The sequence below is a fragment of the Epargyreus clarus genome, unplaced genomic scaffold, assembly GCF_041222505.1.
Source record: "Epargyreus clarus isolate Ecla_fem2 unplaced genomic scaffold, WU_Ecla_fem_2.2 ptg000005l, whole genome shotgun sequence".
NCBI lineage: Eukaryota > Metazoa > Arthropoda > Insecta > Lepidoptera > Hesperiidae > Epargyreus > Epargyreus clarus.
Genome location: NW_027332213.1, coordinates 9,319,050 through 9,339,144, shown reverse-complemented (window position 1 = coordinate 9,339,144; position 20,095 = coordinate 9,319,050). Strand labels below are relative to the sequence as shown.

At 35.0% G+C, this 20,095-nt stretch overlaps 2 protein-coding genes and 1 long non-coding RNA gene across 4 annotated transcripts in view; 1 reads left to right on the top strand and 2 right to left on the bottom strand.

Moving 5' to 3' along the window:
* Positions 1-975: 975 nt before the first annotated feature.
* Positions 976-12,624, top strand: LOC140742253 (retinoid-inducible serine carboxypeptidase-like). Its single transcript, XM_073073103.1, has 12 exons — positions 976-1,174; positions 1,247-1,493; positions 5,204-5,434; positions 6,780-7,028; positions 7,945-8,192; positions 8,414-8,513; positions 9,521-9,651; positions 9,945-10,055; positions 10,386-10,713; positions 11,421-11,498; positions 11,982-12,130; positions 12,478-12,624. The coding sequence occupies exons 1-12, from the start codon at positions 1,124-1,126 to the stop codon at positions 12,532-12,534; spliced, it is 1,980 nt and encodes a 659-aa protein (XP_072929204.1). The 5' UTR covers positions 976-1,123; the 3' UTR covers positions 12,535-12,624.
* The window catches only part of LOC140742254 (uncharacterized), a 290,795-nt gene continuing 283,311 nt past the window's right edge, over positions 12,612-20,095 (bottom strand). Inside the window, exon 2 of the long non-coding RNA XR_012102260.1 lies at positions 12,612-13,755. This is a non-coding gene — a long non-coding RNA (uncharacterized LOC140742254). The remainder of the gene's footprint in view (positions 13,756-20,095) is intronic.
* Positions 12,612-20,095, bottom strand: part of LOC140742252 (RUN and FYVE domain-containing protein 2) — a 20,840-nt gene continuing 13,356 nt past the window's right edge. For both annotated transcript variants that reach the window (XM_073073100.1, XM_073073099.1), the window contains exons 11-14: positions 19,111-19,252; positions 17,168-17,242; positions 16,556-16,789; positions 12,612-15,493 (exon numbers count right to left, since the gene is read on the bottom strand). In XM_073073100.1, coding sequence (XP_072929201.1) covers positions 15,368-15,493; positions 16,556-16,789; positions 17,168-17,242; positions 19,111-19,252 — 577 coding nt within the window. In that variant the 3' untranslated portion in view covers positions 12,612-15,367. The remainder of the gene's footprint in view (positions 15,494-16,555; positions 16,790-17,167; positions 17,243-19,110; positions 19,253-20,095) is intronic.

Genomic DNA, 20,095 nt, shown 5'->3' with positions numbered 1-20,095 from the left:
TATCGGTTTCATCACGAATCGAATTTGGGAACATTGGTTCTTTAAAAGATGCGAATGTTTTATTATGACTTTTGCGTCATTTGGTTTTTATTAACTAAATCCGGTCGTGCGAAACGAGCTTGCCAATTTAGTGTTCCCTACATTCCATATTGGATTAGCTGCTTTTTTAAATGTCGTTACATACTTACAACATCATTGCTATTTCATTTACAAACTATTTAAAGTTTGGTAAGGATTTATTTATTTATTAAGTAAAATTGTTTAATATTGAATCAACGCAATTTTTATATAAAGTATAAAGTAAAGTAATATTTTACACGTACGCATTGTAAAAATAGCAGTATGTACAATAAAAAGGTAAGTATATTACCTAAATTAATTTACAATTTAGGCACAAGACCTTTGCTCTAGGTAATAAATTGTCATCTTTCGTTGGTCCCAAAATATTAATTTAGTAATTTAGCGTATTGCTTATCGATACATCAGTAACAGACACGTATTACACTGACTAAATTTTAGTTGCAAAACCTTAGATATTATCTGCAGTTATAATCTAGTTAAAATCCGACTTCTCAAACGAAGTGTTCGAGGTTCAAACCCCAGGCTTGCACTTCTCATTTTTCAAAGTTATGTGCACGTATTGAAGCGCTGAAAAACATCGTGACGAAATCTACGCTCCTGGGAGTTCTTTAAAAATCCCAAGGGTATTGATATATTAGGTACCTAATTCCAAAATAACGTAAAGAAGTAGGTGTAAATAGAATAAAATTGTGTAACATTTTTTTAATTTTAATCAATTTATCATTAGGCATTTTAATTTAAATTTCAAAACTTATTTACCAAATATGTAAGTCGTAGCTGCTATATAAGGATATAATTGATTAATTTACAGGCACATTTCTTTATTTTTGTTTTCCTTTTACATTTTACAAAGTCTTGGGGCGGTCATTGCCCAAGGATTTTCACATTCATTTTGCGTTCGCGTGGGAGACCTCGAGCTTTAGTAAGAGTGATTTTAAATCCACGTTCAGATATGCATTGGACTTTACAGCATATAGCCAAGTTACTAACAAGAACGCATTGTTATACTCTGTAATACACCGTTCTACTGAGCGGCAATAGGATGGCGAAAATGGCGGGACTATGGCAGTTTTGTTTGTTAAAATTAATACTTGTACGTTTATGTGACAGTAAATTTTATTTGGAAGTGTTAGGAATACCGTGTGATTTTAAAATTTATCTACAGGTGTTTGTGTTCATCCTTCGGTTAGAGGCAGTGACCGTGAATCCAGCGCCTTGCCCTACGAACAAAATTGCACCACACAAGCGTACGACCCGTTGGGATCATCACAGAGCCCGAACATTCGGATCGTTTTATAATTTATTCGGTCCGACTGGTTTTGCCGATGATGGTCTGGTAGAAAAACCGCAAGAAGATGCGCCTGATGATTGCGGCGATATTGAGGACTACGACGAAAATGATCTCAGTTCTGGTAAGTGATTCTCTTTAGTATTTATTTATTTTTAAGTTAAAGTTTTGTAATGAAACGATATGTTTTGAAATTGTATAGGTATGCACTTAGTCTTCAACTTTGCAGTTAGTTTTTTCTAAACGCATTTTATTATTTTGTATTATCTATGTATTTTCTTAATAAGCCAAAAATATGATTACAAGGATTTTTCCTACAAATTAAGTGATGTTGACATTACAAAAGTAGCTAGGTAAAATTTACTGTAAAAACATATTTAAGAAATTAATAATATTGTCACCTACATTTAATTATCTACCTATCTAAAAGGGTAATTGGTTTAAATAAGAAATGTCGATACTTATTTAAATGCAAAATCAAGTCTCCTGCATACATCCATAAAATAAATATAGATTTTTCAGTGCAGGTATTCAAAGGAGCTTTATTTAAATACGTTGGTATTGTGCGTGTCATGAATTTCTAAACAATTAAGTTCAATTTAATTGTAGCCATATGTATTACTAAAATTTAGTGCATTGAACTTTGCAATCACAATTTATGCGGGTTTATGCCCATACCCATTTAGCACAGCCAACAAAGCCGGTTAATAATTTAAATCATGGACTTAAAACAAGTAATTAATTTAAAAAATCAAAAACCCGACTGCTCCAAAAAGGCTGAATTAGAATTTCCAAAAGCAGTGAAATAGGCATTTCATTATTTTTATCCAACAAGCCTGATACAAAATTTCACAGTGTTTGCTTCAAAATTGACGAATGTTCAAATGAACTTTTAACCCTTATTTTACCCTCTACGAGGTTGATTTTTCGGAGGGGGGTAAATAAGTGCGTCCTTGTTCCTATTCAGAAAGCCAAATACAAAATTTTATAGTAGTTGCTCCAAAATTAAAGGATTTCAAAAAAACTGTTTTCCCCTATTTTACCCTCTTAAGGGTAGAATTTCCAAAAGGCCTTTCTTAGTACTTATTCACGCTATATGGAGAACCTATGTGCAAAATTTCAGAACTGTAAGGTCCTTGGTTTAGGCTGTACGTTGATTTCTGAAAACTGAAAAAGTCATTTAGTTAGTCAGTCAGTCAGTCACCTTGCTGTTTTATATATATACAATTATGTTTTTATAATCTCCGTTTAATTTCCTTTCATTTGGTACCCTACTCGATAAGTTCGGTTAATTTATTTTTTTAAATGTGTTACTATTTCGCGCCAAAAATCCGCCATATTGATTTTTTTTTACTAACTCCTATCTAAGGACACTCGGGTCATTAAGACAAATATAATGACACCTTAACTGTTGAAATTCATCCAGCCGTTTGTTAGATCGGATCAAATAAAGAAAGACAAACATACAAGATACGCGCGAAAAACATAACCCTTCCTTGGCAGTCGGGTAACAAGCCTGATACAAAATTTCATAGTGTTTGCTTCAAAATTGACGATTGTTCAAATGAACTTTCAACCCTTATTTTACCCTCTACGGGGTTGATTTTTCGGAGGGCGATAAATAAGTGCGTCCTTGTTCCTATCCAGAAAGCCAAATACAAAATTTTATAGTAGTTGCTTCAAAATTAAAGGATTTCAAAAAAACTGTTTTCCCTTATTTTACCCTCTTAAGGGTAGAATTTCCAAAAGGCCTTTCTTAGTACTTATTCACGCTATATAGAGAACCTATGTGCAAAATTTCAGAACTGTAAGGTCCTTGGTTTAGGTTTTACGTTGATTTCTGAAAAATGAAAAAGTCATTTAGTTAGTCAGTCAGTCAGTCACCTTGCTGTTTTATATATATACAAATATGTTTTTATAATCTCCGTTTAATTTCCTTTCATTTGATACCCTACTCGATAGGTTCGGTTAACTTTTTTTTTTAAATGTGTTACTATTTCGCGCCAAAAATCCGCCATTTTGACTTTTTTTTTACTAACACCTATCTAAGGACACTCGGGTCATAGAGACAAATATAATGACACCTTAACTGTTGAAATTCATCCAGCCGTTTGTTAGATCGGATCAAATAAAGAAAGACAAACATACAAGATACGCGCGAAAAACATAACCCTTCCTTGGCAGTCGGGTAAAAAAGGATTGGAGTCTATGGTCGGCTTGGTTCGTTTTTTGGGATTTTATGGGCTAATGATTATGCGTTACTCCCGGGGAATCCCTGGGGAATACATTTTTGTAAGATTACAATGTACCTATTTTTATTTACGTTTTGATGATGTAAACATGTTTATTTACAATTATGTCCGTAGTCAACAGGGCCCAACTCTGACTTATCATTGTTTTACATAGAACATCGGATAGAATATTATATATAGGTACAATAATACATAGTACATAGGTAGGTTTTTACTTCTTACAAGAATTGAATAAAGTTGAATAGTTCTTTACGAATAGTCGTAATCGATTTACAAAGTTTAAGCAACATTGACGGCGGTCGGGAGTTACGATGGGTGACCGCTGGAAATAAATAAGCGCAATTCCGTGTTTCTAAGGGAATGTTAAGTTTCCGGTTATTATCAATACCTATATATAGCATATATTTTAGATAGCAATCGTTAAACCTTGATAGAGATTAATAGCAAAAGGTTATTAAGTATAATCCATAAATTCCTAGCACAACCCGCATTGCAGCAACATTGTGGACCAATCCTCTATCCTATTTGCCAGGAATGTCTTATGAAAAATGTATTATAAAAAGCGTTTGCAATGGGTTTGTTATATCACAAACAATTAAATCCTTATTTAAAGAATTATATTTTGAAAACTAAAAATCACGCTAAAATCGCTCCAGGAAAATCTTTATCTTGACCATCCTGATCACGACAATTATTAAAATCGTGTATTGTTCTGGATAAATGTTCAATTTTGAATTTACCTGACCGTTCAAAGTGCCGTTCAAAAAAATCTGTTATATACTAAAAATATACAAAGGTCAAGCAAATTAAAAACGTGGGGAAAAGGGCAGAAAATAACACACATAGGTACAATTCAATAAATTTAATATCCGGTTACCTTTTATATGTTCCTGTTTCCGGCTTGCATTGACCGTGAGTTCACGTGAGCTGGCAGTTAATTAATTACATAGACAATAGCAGCCACAAATTCCATGTTATCTTTACTGTAAACTAGCTCTTTAATGTGTCGTAAAAACCCCTAAATTAAGTTGTTTCGACAGTATCTTAGATAACTTTATGCGTAGGTAACATTCTCATTATTTGTATTACCTACTACTCTTTTATTTTTTCATTAGTTTTTACCCATGGCTACGCTCGATTTAGAATGGTAGTCATTTTAGGAATAATATAGGTATACCAATAAAAAACAAATTGCATAAAAAGTACAAACATGCTTAAGTAGGTACGTTTTTTTACATCGTACATTTAGTCGTTTTGGAAAGTTTAGTAAATTGCTGTAATAATCTTGCAGTGTTTCCTGGCCTATAAAATATAGCCCTGACAAATATACCTAAATATGTAAATAAAAATTTAGCAATATAGCAATATCTACCTTAAACTTTGTCCAACCATTTAGACTATGTAATATATATAGGTGTTCAAAAATTAGGGACCTATTAGAACCAAGACATTCGCATAGTTGTGCTGGTACCTACCTAACTAATTGTAAATACAATTTACTATTGTACGTAGTACACGGAAGTCTGTAATGTATCTACCTAATTCCGTAAACTGATAATTAAGCTTGACATGCTTTTTGTAGTTACGCAACAATCACAAAGGAGACAAGGGCATAGGGACACTCGATTTTTCAACGGTGGTTCGTTTGGATTTTTATATCCATTCCATGGACAAGAATATCAAACTACGAAAAAGCCCCCGGTGACCTTCAGTCCCATACTACCGAGTTATCCGCCAACAAGACCACCGTATGCCTCAGGAGGGGTTTTTGGTGACAATTTTTATAGGCCACCTTTGGCCCAAAAACCATCAGGTTTGTATACAGTTTATATTTAATATTACTTTTATTACTAACTATTGTTATCAACATGTCGTAAATAGTTTTTACCGTCTAAGGGTAACTAACTTGAAATAACTTAGGAGTGAGAACTGAGATCGACTCATGCACACATATTTACGCTGATGCCTCTGGGGAATAATAGGTAGGTATAACAAAACATCACACCTCTGTAAACACAGTAACTGTTTTACCACCATTGAAGCTCAGAATATGGGGCAGAAATAGACGTGACTAAGTCACATACCCGCAGTTCTAGTCACAAATAGTTACCTATAACACTTTCCACTTCTAAGAATTAATTAAATTTATGACCGTGATATCGCCCTAGCCAAGAGCGAATTAACTACCTACCTCACAGACATTTGATTACAGTTATCATGAAGAAGTATCGTGTAAAACTTTTCCTTATCTACTATATTTTCTTGTATATAAAACATGGGAATAGTTATTATTTTTAATGCTTCATAAAATCAGATTGGGTTTAGAATTGAACCCGGACCTCACGCATAGTCGAAGGTAACGACTGCGCATAACTCTTATATCTTTAATAAACCATAGTTTCACAATACGCTTCTAGGAATAATTTATAAGTACATACCCAGTGGGTATTAGAATATATCTCTTCGTGCAGGGCTCGATTGCGGAAGGACCACAGACACACCTAGTTTTGCCTGCGGGTGAGGTAAGACAGACACACATAAATGAGGTGTAATCACTTTACATTATGCGACCTGTATCTGTGTTACACTAGTTGGGCAATTTTGTGAATTGAGTAGAATATTGAGAATTGAGGTCCTTGTATATGTATCTATATCTAGAGACACGTTCGCGTCAGTTAGAGCCGGTCCACACGGTGCGTTGCGTCAGCGTTGCGTCGACGTTGCGCTGTGGGTGCGTCGTTTTACATACTAATAATCATAGTGTTCACACGGTGCGCGCGTCGACGCAGCGCACCGTGTGAACACTATGATTATTAGTATGTAAAACGACGCACCCACAGCGCAACGTCGACGCAACGCTGACGCAACGCGCCGTGTGGACCGGCTCTTACAGTCTTATTTTATTTAACGTTTGACACATTGTATAATGTTTTAGTTGACAGTGATTGCAATGTAGCAATTTGATGAAATTACAGTGATTACGGGTCATAAAAGTCATATATTTTTAGTGTAGATACTATGATGCTCTATTATTTAAAAAAATGACATGCGCTTTGCGCATATTCGTTTACTTCACCGGCTTCCGTGACGGATCAGTGACGACAAAATGAACGAATTCTTCTCATAGTGCATTTCGAAAAATATTTTTAATGTTTCAGTGCATGTGAAGCCCGTTCATGATGGTATTCAAGAGTCCCAGATTACCTACAAGCCTGGACTTGTGGGCGCCCCAAGCGGGCTCGTAGTAGGAGCGTCTCAAGTCACGCCAACAAAGTATCCTCCATCAGAAACGACATCACAAAAGAAGCCACATTATGTAAATAGTGCCCGCTTCCCCCCGCACACGACTCAGGCATCATCAACTACTAGTAAACGACCGAGGCCTAAAAAACTTAATTGCGATGATAGTATAATTGGATCGTTTATAAGCTTGTTATTTAAATAAAAGTGTTACATTCTGAAAGTGTTGTTAAAAATTTATTAAAGAGATTCCTACCCCTGTGCATGCCCAGGTATCAGTTGCGTTATCGGAACATACCTTAGAGTAGTAACCTTGGTACTATTGAAATATCAAATTGCAACCTTTACGGTGCACCAGATGCCGACCCGTTAGTCCTTTATATCGGCACAGAGACAAAACACGCGAAGTACGTGGGCCGCGGGAAATTAATATAATAGATCGGTGAAGCAACGAACATCTTTTTCTACTTGTATGAGATGTCCCACTACGTATTCGTATTTTTGCACTAATGGAAAACGCGTGACGACCACTTAAACGGGCCCGGGATGTATGATCATGTTTAATTTTGATAAATTACTTAATTAACTCATTTATCCTTTATACGTCGTGTACATAGTAGGTGATATCATTGTATGGAGTAGATCTTTTCGGGTGTACTTACGTTAATCGTTTATTAGCGATTCGATCGCGCACATGTGAATTTTATTTTAAGAGTTAGTGGGTGTGCCAGTGAATTTGAAAATGTGTAATTTTAAAATAAATACCGCTATTATTTTTACGATAACAATATTTAACATAATGACAGAGCTACAATGCGCGGGTAAGTGAGTCCTCTAGAACTTTTCCAAAAGACTTATTTTATATCCTATGGTCACAAAAAATAAATAATACCGAAACACTTTATTTCTGAAACGTAAGTACAGTACGAGATTAATACAACTTATATTAGATTAAGCGTTCACTCAATAAGTATCCTTATTATTAACAAAATAAATTTGTATTCTATTATTATATTCTATATATACGACTATTTGTTACACTTGAAATTGCATTATAATAGGTAGTTTAATTAATGATTTCAGATCAAAATCCCTACTTAGAAGCTCTTCGACTTCGTCAGTGGAAGAGCGTGCAACAATATGTGGAAGTTCGACCGGGAGCTTTTCTTTATTATTGGTTGTACTATGCGGATGGTACTTCCGACGGAGCCGATCGTAAGCCACTGATAATTTGGATACAGGGTGGCCCAGGGTTGGCAGCCACCGGCATCGCCAACTTTGCTGAAATAGGCCCTCTGAACATGGACTTGCAACCTCGAAACCATACATGGGTAGGTTAGTTTTCTCATTCTCATTATTTAAAACTTGCAAAGTAGGTTGATGTGGGTGCAGTGGCTAAGTAAAAAGCAAGGGCTTGCGTCTAACCTTGATGTAGTTTTAATTAGCATTTTGCGTAGATTGTTTATATCATGCGACCTTCTTTAGATTATGTCACGTCAATTGCATCTTGATAAATAATAATTAAGTATAACTTCCTTTATTTATATTACAGGTAAACGGTAGAAATGTGCTTTTGATAGACCATCCAGTGGGCACAGGATTCAGTTACGCCACAGATAGTTCGTTATTAGTTAAATCGGATAAGGAAGCGGGTAAGCAGATATTGACGCTAATTAAGTGCAAATTAATGTTGTTGCGTAGCAGTGTTCCCAATTACAAATTTTAGCAAGTTGATACCTACTCTCAAAGTCTTACTACATTGATATTAGCCATATTTTAGCGAAACTGAAGCTGTCGGTATCAATCATGTAATTGAAATATGAGATCACGAAATACTTTTATGTAGGTGTTTGAAATAAAAATATACCTATTACTTGGTATAAGGTTTCATAATTACATACTTCCAAAACATTAGATATATATATATAACAGAAATAGTAAACTGATGGCTTTACTCAAGACTGTCTAGACGCACGGCTATGCGTCCACCAATATGTATATTTACTTCATATAAGGTGATCACTCAGGTCATTGCAGGTAGCTATAACTTACGTATATTATGTAATTATCTCTACCATTGCACGATCGCCACCACTGTTTTTACTTTATAATAGTTCATAGGTAAGTTGTTCTGACCTGATTGGCTTGGGAGAGGAATATAAATCTGAGGCGTTTAGTTGCCTGACCTTTCTGAATTTCTGTCCTATTTGGGCGCGTCACAAATGTCCATGAGCGGCAGGGATCACTTAGGTACCTAATGTCAGATAGGTTGTGTGTAACAAATTGTAACTAGCTATTATTTTAAAACTAAAACCCACCTGCTTGTAGATAAATATAGCTTACAGTTAGGTACTCCCGTAATTTAGAAGAATCCAACGACACTTCATATGTGAAAATCTGTCAGCCGTTTGGGCTGTAGAGGAAACATAGGTACATATACGCTCGAAAAACATTACGCTTTGGAGTCAGGTAAAAAATAAAACACAATCTGAGGGGTCAGATCAGAATACAGCGAACGAAAATGGCTACTAAAATGCCGAAATGTGCGTGGTATTTACTTATATTGTGCTTTGGATGCTAAACTTTCTACAGATTACAAAAATAAAGCGTTTCGTAACACTTGAGGATTGTGTAACACAAAATTCGTGTTATTTCCCAGCGAAGGATTTGCTAAGAGTAATAAAGGCCTTCTTCAGAAGACATAAGGAATTTCGCAAAACGCCCACGTACCTTTTTGGTCAAAGTTATGGAGGCAAATTATGCCCAAGATTGGGATATTATTTACATACGGTGAGTAGGTATACTATTATAGTGACTTATTTTATCTATATTGGAAACGACGCTACAATATTGTAGGTACATGAATTAATCGCATAACAAATAATCGCGCGGTGTACCTGCCTATTATGAATATAACAATATGAATTACGCTTTATGTAAATAATAAATACATTTTCATAATTAGGTACCACTGTATTGAGTATTGTTCTTGGAACTCAATTTTAGATATACAATCTTTTTTATCTTATTACTGTTTGTGAGAAACCTTCAGTAGTTAATTAAATTAATTATATATTTCACAGGCTATCGAAAAAAAACGCGTGAAAATTAATTTAAAAGGCATTGGTATTGGAAGTGGGTGGGTAGATCCGAAACAAAGCACGCTGGCGCATATAAATTTCCTTTATTACATGGTAAGGTATCATTGTTTCAAAACTGTTTGTAAAAAAAATAAGACGCATTGTACACTCACACACCCACAATAGGAATCGCTGTGTCGGTGTCACAGACACACACAAAGACGAATACACACACACAAATAGATACGGAACAAATATCCAAATCCATCATTCAGATGTCTGCCTGCCCGGAGATCGAATCCGGAACCCGTTGTGCGTCAGACCGGTATGGTGACCGCTCCCTAACGCGGTTCGTACATGAGTACAAAAGGTATATAATATAAGGTATTCTAGTCCAATTACCTAATATTTTATAATTAGTAAACATTTCGTACTTTTTTTCAGGGGGTAATAGACATCAGAACATACGAGAAGACGATGAAATTAGTACAAAAATTGTGTTACTACATTGATAGAAAAGAATACATATCTGCTGACAGATTAGATAATCATATATACAAAATTATTAACACGGAGGCTGGGATGTTGATAAACTTTAACAATATCAACCAACCTAGTCCTTACCCCGCGCTGGATAAGTTGGAGATAAAAGTAAACAAGTTTGTCAAGCCAACGTTGGCCAACGTCAATCAGAGTATGCATTGGAGCTATATATCTGAAAGCGTTTTCCAAAGTTTAAACGACAGCTTCTTTGTTCCGTCCAGCAACTTTTGTACGTTTTTGTACATAGAAGAAAGTTTAAAAACTTTTTTATTATTAAAGTAATATAAGTAATATATAGGGATGCGCCGAATATTCGTTTGGTATTCGGCATCTTTTTTACTATTCGTATTCGGCCGAATTATTCGGTTTTAGTGCCGAATATATTCGGTTCGAGTATTACTATTTTCTTGTATACACGACATGGTACAGGATTAAAACACAAAACTTCTTATATAAGATTTACGTTATATTATAAGTCAAACTCAAATCCTATGAAGAATATGTTGAATGAAACTAAAAAATAAAGTAATTAAACTTCAAATCCATTTATTTTGAAATCTCAAGTCAACACATTTTTACTTAATGTATAGTTAGTATAGTCAACATTTATTTTAAACCTAAAATCAGTAATCATTTTTAAAACTCAAATTAAGATTTTAAAGTGTGAACGAACACACATAACTGGCAAATTGACAATAAAGAAATGGTAAACCGAATAATTCGGCCAAATATTCGGTTCGGTAAAGGTTAAACCGAATATTATTCGGTATTCGGTGAAACCAATATTCGGCGCATCTCTAGTAATATACTATTTTAATGAATGAACTTTTGTACGTTCTTGTACAAGGAAGAAAGTTTAAAAACTTTTTTTTTATTAAAGTAATGTAATATACTAATTTAATGAATTTATGTTATTACTTTTCTTTACCATTTCAGTAGAGATGATATTGAACAAGACAACACTGAAAGTTGCTGTGTACAATGGAAATTTGGATATAGTTACACCTCTTGCAGGTAATTAAATTTTACGTTTTTACTTTTAAACGTAGGACTCTAATTGTATTTTTCAAATCGGGAGTAGTAGACGAGCTTGCAGTCCACCAGATGGTAAATGGCTGCAACAGCCCATGGACATCTGTTATTATTAATTAGCAATAGATAGGTATAGTATTACCTGAGGGCGGCCATAGTTGCGCCGCTAATCCTGAGTGCTAAGCTGGCACGCCTTGCATAAGTGAGACATACTTATGCACTTACCACACTCTTCAAACCAGAATGTTATTAGGCAGAAATAGGAGTGGCGGTGGTGCCGCCGAAGTCCCAAAGGGTTCTACCAGCTTCAATATTCACCTTCGTATGGTTATAGATAATCATGACTAGTAGTTACCGTATTGTATAAGGTGGACGGCATGCTCATCTATATCTTTATTCTATAATATTTACAAAACAAAAGTAAGACAGTCTGTACATTATAGTTTATGATTTTATTTTTAATAGGTGCATCGAATTGGGTCCACATGTTAAAGTGGTCAGGGGCTCAGGAATTTAAATATGCAAAAAGAATTCAGATAAGAGGCTACAGGAATGGCTTTTATAAATCTGCGCAAACACTGAGTTTTTGGTCCGTCTTCGGCGCGGGACACTGGGTATGTTGCATATTTATTAATTACATAGGCACAGTATAAGGATATAGATATTTGTACCGTGACATAGGTAATCATATTTTAGCAAGGGGTAACAGAACCTTAAGTTATTTTTGGATTATTTTAGGAAATGTCGAAAATTTCTAGAAAAGTAAGCGATTAAAAATACTTTTAACGGTGTTTAGTGTACCTATATAACTGCATTAAAATTTTCTGTAAAAGTTATATAAAACCTTTAAACATAAATGAAATCTATGTTCCTACCCACTTTTTTAAAACTGAACTTATTTAGAGTACTTAATAAGTACCTAGAATTAATCAAAATTTTAGATGTAATTGTTCTTTCCCAGGTTCCAGAAGAAAATCCAGAGGCTATGTCACAAATACTTGAACATATTATGTCATGATTAATTACATTATTTAATATTGCATTTTGTGTGAATGAATACTTATACATTAATTTATTAAAGGTATAATAAAAGCGTGCATCAAATAAATTGTATATTTATTTTAATGTTATACAAATTGTTATATATGTACAAATTCATTAACATGGTCAATAATAATTATAATTTATACACAATATTCTGTTGTGGCTGAAGCACCTCTGCAAAAAGTAATAACATGCTTATAAATTAGGAAATATTTTTCACAATCATTTCGCATTTTTATAAAATAAAATTATATTATATTGAATTTAATTTCCTGTAGTAATATGTACCTAAATTTTACAAAAGGAAAATGGAAAATTATCGGCTTTGTTACATTTAGTTAAATACAATCTTTATATTATTATTCTACTAATTAGTTTATCCTATAAACAGTCAAATAACAAAAAGTGGTAATTTTTGGGGCATGTATAAATTAAAAACAAGTTATATAAATAAAGTTAATTAAATTAAACAATAGTCTCTAATTAACTTTTTTACGCTATAACAATTAACAACAATCTTAACGCGTCTATTGTTCAGCGTTATCAGCGATGAAACACATTGAGAATGCTGACTTTTAGACCGTAATTAAAAAGCTATACGTTCGTGTCTAAGTATACCTACTTTAACGCTGTTTGTCCACCGCCACCGTCACCGAGCCGATACCGATCATTAATGACGGCGCCGAAGTAGCGTACATACATTTACCACCGGAACCGGCACCGAGATTTTGACGGGCCGATGTGCCGGCAATATAAAACACGTTGGAACTGGTCCATACACTGCCGTTTACGCATGAGAGCTGGAACAAAATAAACCGCCGATATCGGTCGTGGTGGACAAACTATCGCCGTCACGACATATTACAAATCGGCCCGAAATAATCTCGTTCTCGGTATCGGCTCAGTGACGGTGCGGTGGACAAACGACCTTAGGATGACAGAAACAACATTTTCTACCATAACAATTTCTTGTATGTTGGTACAACTTACATCATCCGTTGGATTAGATAAGTTTTGTGGATACACACGTACAAGTGGTATTAAAATGTTGTGGATGGTGAGACAACCGCACCCAATATTGTACTTACAAGAATGTTCTAAGTTATTAAGATTTCGAGTGTACACGATAAATAATTTTATTTTGGTATGGATGCCGATGAAGACAAAACCTGTATTGGTATTCACTGCACCGTCTCTGTAATCGTCTTTTACTTACTACAACAGTCTGCCATTGTAAAGAAGAGCAATGACAATCTCACGAAAATTTGTGTTCTGCCTTAGTGTAGGTTGGTGACGATGTAACGTTTTTCATGAACCCAATACCGTTCACCTGAATGTTCAAACACTGAAGAAAATGTTGACAAAATAAGTTATTATAGAAAAGAAGTAATAACAATAAAATAATATATGTTAATTGCAATATCTGGCTAACTGAATATCTATCACTTACAAATGTCGATAAAGTCACTTACCATCTGGTGGATTGAATGAAACTTCTAAAGATTAAAAACAAATGAGAGCTATCTTAGCACTCATGAGAAAAAAACCGATACATTATCAGTCTAGTCGAAACCGACCTTAAAGGTTGCAATTTATTAAAAAAAAAGTGCACATCCGCAGTTTCATTCTTAATAATAAACATGTGTACCTAATGAATGATAAGGTAACAAAATTATTTATCGTGAACTGTGATTCCATGAATAGGAGTTTACAAGAATTTATCTAGAAAGTCTTCAATTTACTATCTATTTTTTACATCATTGCATATAAATACAGCATTGTAACGAAGTTACTGAGCGGAGATTCCATAGAGTATGGCAAATTATGTTATTTAACCCAGTCAAGAAAAGCTAGGAATGATGTAAAACTTATTTATTATATTATGAGGATAGATGTTATTTTTTAGCAATTGTAGTAAATTACTACTAACTTATTAGCTCGCTATAATAACTATTATACTATAAATCAGCCTCCAGAAAACTCATTTTCTGTATATTCTACGAAACAACAAAAAAGCCTGAGACGTTCATTTACATAATCTAGCTTTTCGTGACCGAGAATACACCTATCGAGCTACACACTCAATTGTACTAAATAGAAAAGGTCCTTAAATGGGCAGTTACATTTGGGTACGTATATATTAAATTTAATATATTTTAGTGAACATTGTTAGTAGGCAGGGTTGCCAACTGGTACGAGAATTCTCCTACAAATATAAGATTTGTGGTCTTTTGTACGAGGTACGAAGACACCACCAGCCTTGTACAAAATGTACAAAATTTTGATATAAAGAAAGATAGTATTGATATCAAAAGGAATTAGCAGAATTTTGGAAACAAATACACATTTCATTAATTGTTTGGTCCTGACGACCTTTTTTTCTCTGACAAGGTGGTATAGAACCCATTGTGGTCCAACTTCGGCGGCACCACCGCCACAGCAGTGTCAAGCGCTGCTGTGTTCTGGTTTGAAGGGTGAGGTAAGGGAGATATTTTTCCGAGGTATTCCAGCGTAGTCCTCAAGAGTAGCAGCGCATCTGTGCGCGACCTCGGGTAGGAATATCTAATCCTATTTGGGGTTGATTGTATTGGGCAGTAGCAACTTGCCATCAGGTGGATTGTATACTTGTCTGCTACTCTTATATTATAAAAAAAAATATCTGTATATTTACGAGACGAAAACAGGATCAAAAATGGCCAGCATTCGAGAAAACAATACAGTACTGTCGTTTATTTACTCGACTTGGCGTGATACCGCCGTGCCCCTAAATCATCAGTTGGCAACCCTGTCAGCACCTGTCAGTCTCGTTACGTGTAGCGCAGGTCCGCGAAGCAGCCGTCGCACACGCGCACGGGCTTGGCGCTGCCGGCGAGCGCCACGCTCTTGTCGCTGCACGCGCCGCAGAAGATGTGCCCGCAGCGCCGGCAGTGGTGCTGGAATATATTCGTGTTAAGCCCGCTTCACATTCCCGCCAGAATCTCACGAGAACGCGAGAAAAGCACGAGAAACGAGAATGTGGAGCGGGTTATAGTTCTTCTGTCTCACGAAGCCCGTCCGAGCCCCGCGTGTGACGGGATAATAATGATAATTATAATAAATAATTTATGTATATTAGTTTATAGGGATGTTGTCTAATAAATTACTTGTTTTTGTTTCTGGGTCGAAGTATAAGCTAGCGTTTAATTTACGAAGACCCCGATACATGGAATCCGAACGGACTTCGTGAAATAGAAGAACTATATGTGTAATATTTTTAGGTTTCATCTTCGATCATTTTGTAATTAACCTTCTGAATATAAGGGCACCAGGTTAGAACCCAGACACGCGCTGCCATTTTTTATTGTTTTGCGTATTAACAATCGATTATTATTGCTTTATCATCATCATTAACACATCACTGTCCCATTGCTAGACACGGATCTCCGCTCAGAATGAAAAGGATTAGGCCATAGTCCCTCGCATTGACCAAGCGCCAATTAGTAGTACACTTTTTATACTCTTGAGAACTTTTTTTATAAATATCATTTGCTTTAACGTAAGCGTCATGTAGATATCATACAAATAATAATTAGAATCTCAGTCAAAAATACGTACTTTAATTACAAATTGTAAAAGTTTAAAAAAGTTTATATTTCGAGCCTAGGGAGCTTTAACACGAAAGGTTTCGTGACTTCTATTTGGCATTCGTAACTGTCTTGTAAAGGACAATATTTAATCAAGATAAACAACGAAGTCATAATATTAATTTATGGGTTTAAAATTAACGAGCATATTGTTGAACTTTTGTCTATAAAATCTAAACAGTACATGTTTTTTTCTTTTTAATACTTTTCTTTTGAATTTAGTTTTCATCGACATATTGACAGAGCAGCAAATAAAACCAAGTCATTTTTTTTTGAGAAAACGATATTCTATGGACTTTGATTTGAATCGATTCAATCTTTGCTTTCCGGAGAGAATCGGCATTCCTAATTAGTAAGTTAATCGTGTCTTACCTTTCGCCTGGCTATAGTGAATTCCTTAGAGCATGCTGAACACGCAGATGCATCCTTATCGTTGGTCCAGTTCGACGCCTCTTCGCTCGTGGTACTCCGAGCTTCCTTCTCTAACAATTCTGCTAATTGTAATTTATTTTCGCTAAGAGTTGCTCCAACCTCCTCTAAAGTCTTTTGTGCTTCACTGTACTGCGTTTTTAGATGGTGTTGCTCTTCTTGTAGTGCTATGTATTTCTGAGAAAGGTTATTTATGATACATCAATGAACTTTCTTTTAGGTAATACGCAGACCTGTTAGACACAATACAGGTCTCTGGTTTAATACATAAGGAGTGTTTATTTAAGTTCATTAAAACTTTGTATATATGGTAGATAGCCACCTATATGGTTACATTTAAGTTAGATGATATTATAAACTTTGGGGACCTAGTGGAACTCCTATTGTGGGTCCAAGGCTAGTCTAGTCAAGATAGTATCTGAACAAAAAAATATCTCAACAACTGGTTAGTAAAGGACAAATTAAGTTTGCAGCGGTATAATATTTATTATAATATTTGAAAAAGGAAGATTTATTAATATTAATAATATGGATATCCATAATCATGAAACTCACCTGTCCGATGGATTTCAAGGACTCGACCTCTTGTGTAAGTATCGATATTTTATCTCGATCCCGCATCATAGATTCCTGTTAATACCATTTATTTATGTATTTATTGAATACCTTTCTGTTAATTTGAAAACAATATACCTAGGACCTAGGTACTATGAATTGCAATTTTGTAACAGTCTAGCCTAGGCGATTAATTTAAACAAATATCAATAATTTAATTAAAATCAATGAAAATGTACAAGTCTTGTATGAATAAGATTAAGTGTTTCTATTTGCGTTGTATTTGCATTATCTGCCATGTAGTGTAGGTTTATTGGATTTCAACATAAAATGCTGTCAAAACATTCTATAAATTATAATTAACAAAATGGGTCACGGCAACATTTTGTTTACCTGTTTATATTTACTTTCAATGCATTACCGACTTCACTATATTACTTGAGAATCTTAATAATTATCTATAGTCTCAAGCGCATTAAAAATAGTCTGTAAGTATGTTTTACTTATCAACTACTCGTATAGTGCCTATGGTATAGTGCCTATGCCGTTTACTTGATAGTAGTGCGACCAGTGACCAGTGGTTCTTATTTTTTTTTATAATATAGGAGTAGCAGACGAGCATACAGTCCACCTGATGGTAAGTGGCTACTGCCGCCCATGGACATCTGTAATCAACCCCAGATAGAATTAGATATTCCCACTTGAGGTCGGCTACAGATGCGCCGCTACCCCTAAGTCTCCCTTACCACACCCTTCAAACCGGAACACAGCAGCGCCTGACACTGCTGTTATTAGGTAGAAATAGATGTGGCGGTGGTGCCGACGGACTCGAACCACAAAGGGTTCTACCACCTTCAAATTATGGATATCAGTAATCAATCCCAAATGGAACTGGAGTCCTATTTCAAATGCCTCGTACAAGTAGATACTTGAATTCGTTGATTGTTGTTGTTGTTTGAGATTGTTTGAATATTGTGATACTGTGATAATCTTATCACAGTATCACAATATTTAAATACACAATATATTGCTGTTTCAAAGAAATAAGTATGGCAGCTATTTTCGCCTAATAACAGTGTTAAGCCTTAATTAAGCCTGTGTTTTGGTATAAAGGGTGTGGTAAAAGAGACATACTTTTTCTGAGACAGCTTAGTCCTCAGGGGTAACGACCTCACGTAGCAATCTTATCTTAGGGAACGTATCCATACTACGTGACCAATTTTTTAATATTTTTCGACCCCTTCCCCCCTCCCGTAGTATATGCTAAGACCGCCCCCCTCAAATAGTTACGTAGTATTAGAGATGGGTTGTACTAGGTAAATTTGGGATTAGGTATGCCTTAAACGAGTCACGAAATGGCGCGACGAGCAAACGAGCAAAAAAAAAAAAAAACGGGAACTGTGTCCTGAGCCGCCGCGACGAGCAAAAGCAGCCGATCGTACAACGACGTTATTGTATACGCCAGTAGAACGGATTCTCGATGAATTGTACTACGTGACAAAAATCTAAGCCCCCCCCGCTCCTGTTCCCTTATGTGGGGCGGCAGTAGCCATTTACAATGGATGGACTACATGCTCATTTGTTACTCCTATATTACCAAACAAAAAAAAAACCGGTAACTTTGTTAGTAGGTCCGTGGTTGTATAGTCCGCGCCAAACTGCTAGTACTGAAATACTGAAGTTGTTGCGAGCAGGTGTAGTCATACAATTTGCTAAGCGACGCGATTTCTTTCAATATTCAGAGCGGACTAGCAGTTTTACGCGGACTATACATACATGTACCTACCTACTAACAAAGTTAACGGTTTTTTGTTTTGTAATTAGTTAGTACGTGTACAGGTGACAGACAATATACAATGTCGACAATGTACAATGTGTAGTACAATGACACCTGTGGAATGAGTCGATTATTTTACTAATATTACACCATGTAGCCTGCCTACCTGTAGCGATATCCTCCATTCCCGTTCAATCCTAAGGTCCCCCTCAGCGGCGACGGCGCGTGTCTCAGCCGCGGCCGCCTTCTGCCCCAACGACCTCGCTGTATCTTCTAAACTTTTCTTTACAGTTTTATCTTCCTGTAACCTGCCGTGTATCGTTTTTGTTGTAACACACATTTTTTATTCCACAAGCTTTGAGTAATAAGTAATATTTGTTGTAATTTCATTTACCTTTCTGTTCAACCGACTTCCCAAAGTAAATATCTTTTTTTCTTGACATTATATATATTAATTATATTTATTATAAGTGTAGTAGGTTAATTAGAAGTCGTATTTTTCGTCTCAGAAAAGCGGAATTGTTTTAATTTCACTTAGGCATTAATAATTACTTTTGTTTATTGTTTTTTCAGGTCAATGTTTATAAACTAGTGAAATATATATTTGTGGCCTTTAAAGAAGTGAGTGTAATTCTTAAATATAATCAAAAGAAATGATATTAATATAGAAACATGTATCTCATATACGTCAAATCTAAATAGGATTATGATCACACATACGCCTAAGGTAACCAACTACGTCGATGAGTAATACTAGCATGGAACGGGATTTTAATAAAATTACTGACTTAATAGTTTAATTACATGTAAATATATTTTATGACTATACTTCACCATATTTCTTTAATAAACGAACTATGCTTCTTGTCGGTATAACCAGTGCCATCTACATGTTAATTACGTTAGTGAATGGTTAATAAGTTATATTTCATTAGTTAGTAGTTAGTAAGGACACTGTGAGGTATATTAATTTATCTTGAATAATAAACTACCTATGCCAATCAAAGACAAAGGAACTAAATATACTTCTAATTTATAATTTATATTATTATTTATTAATTTATAATTAATAGACTTTTTATTCAAAATAGATACCATAAAATAAGTGGTATGTAAAGTTAAAAATATATAAAGCATTGATCGCATAATGG

Excerpts from the sequence above, each read along its gene's own strand:
- LOC140742253 (XM_073073103.1), top strand. The coding sequence starts at position 1,124 with ATGGCGAAAATGGCGGGACTATGGCAGTTTTGTTTGTTAAAATTAATA. Across the intron at positions 9,652-9,944 it reads TGGGATATTATTTACATACG|GCTATCGAAAAAAAACGCGT; the intron begins GTGAGTAGGTAT and ends TATATTTCACAG. Across the intron at positions 10,714-11,420 it reads TGTTCCGTCCAGCAACTTTT|TAGAGATGATATTGAACAAG; the intron begins GTACGTTTTTGT and ends TTACCATTTCAG.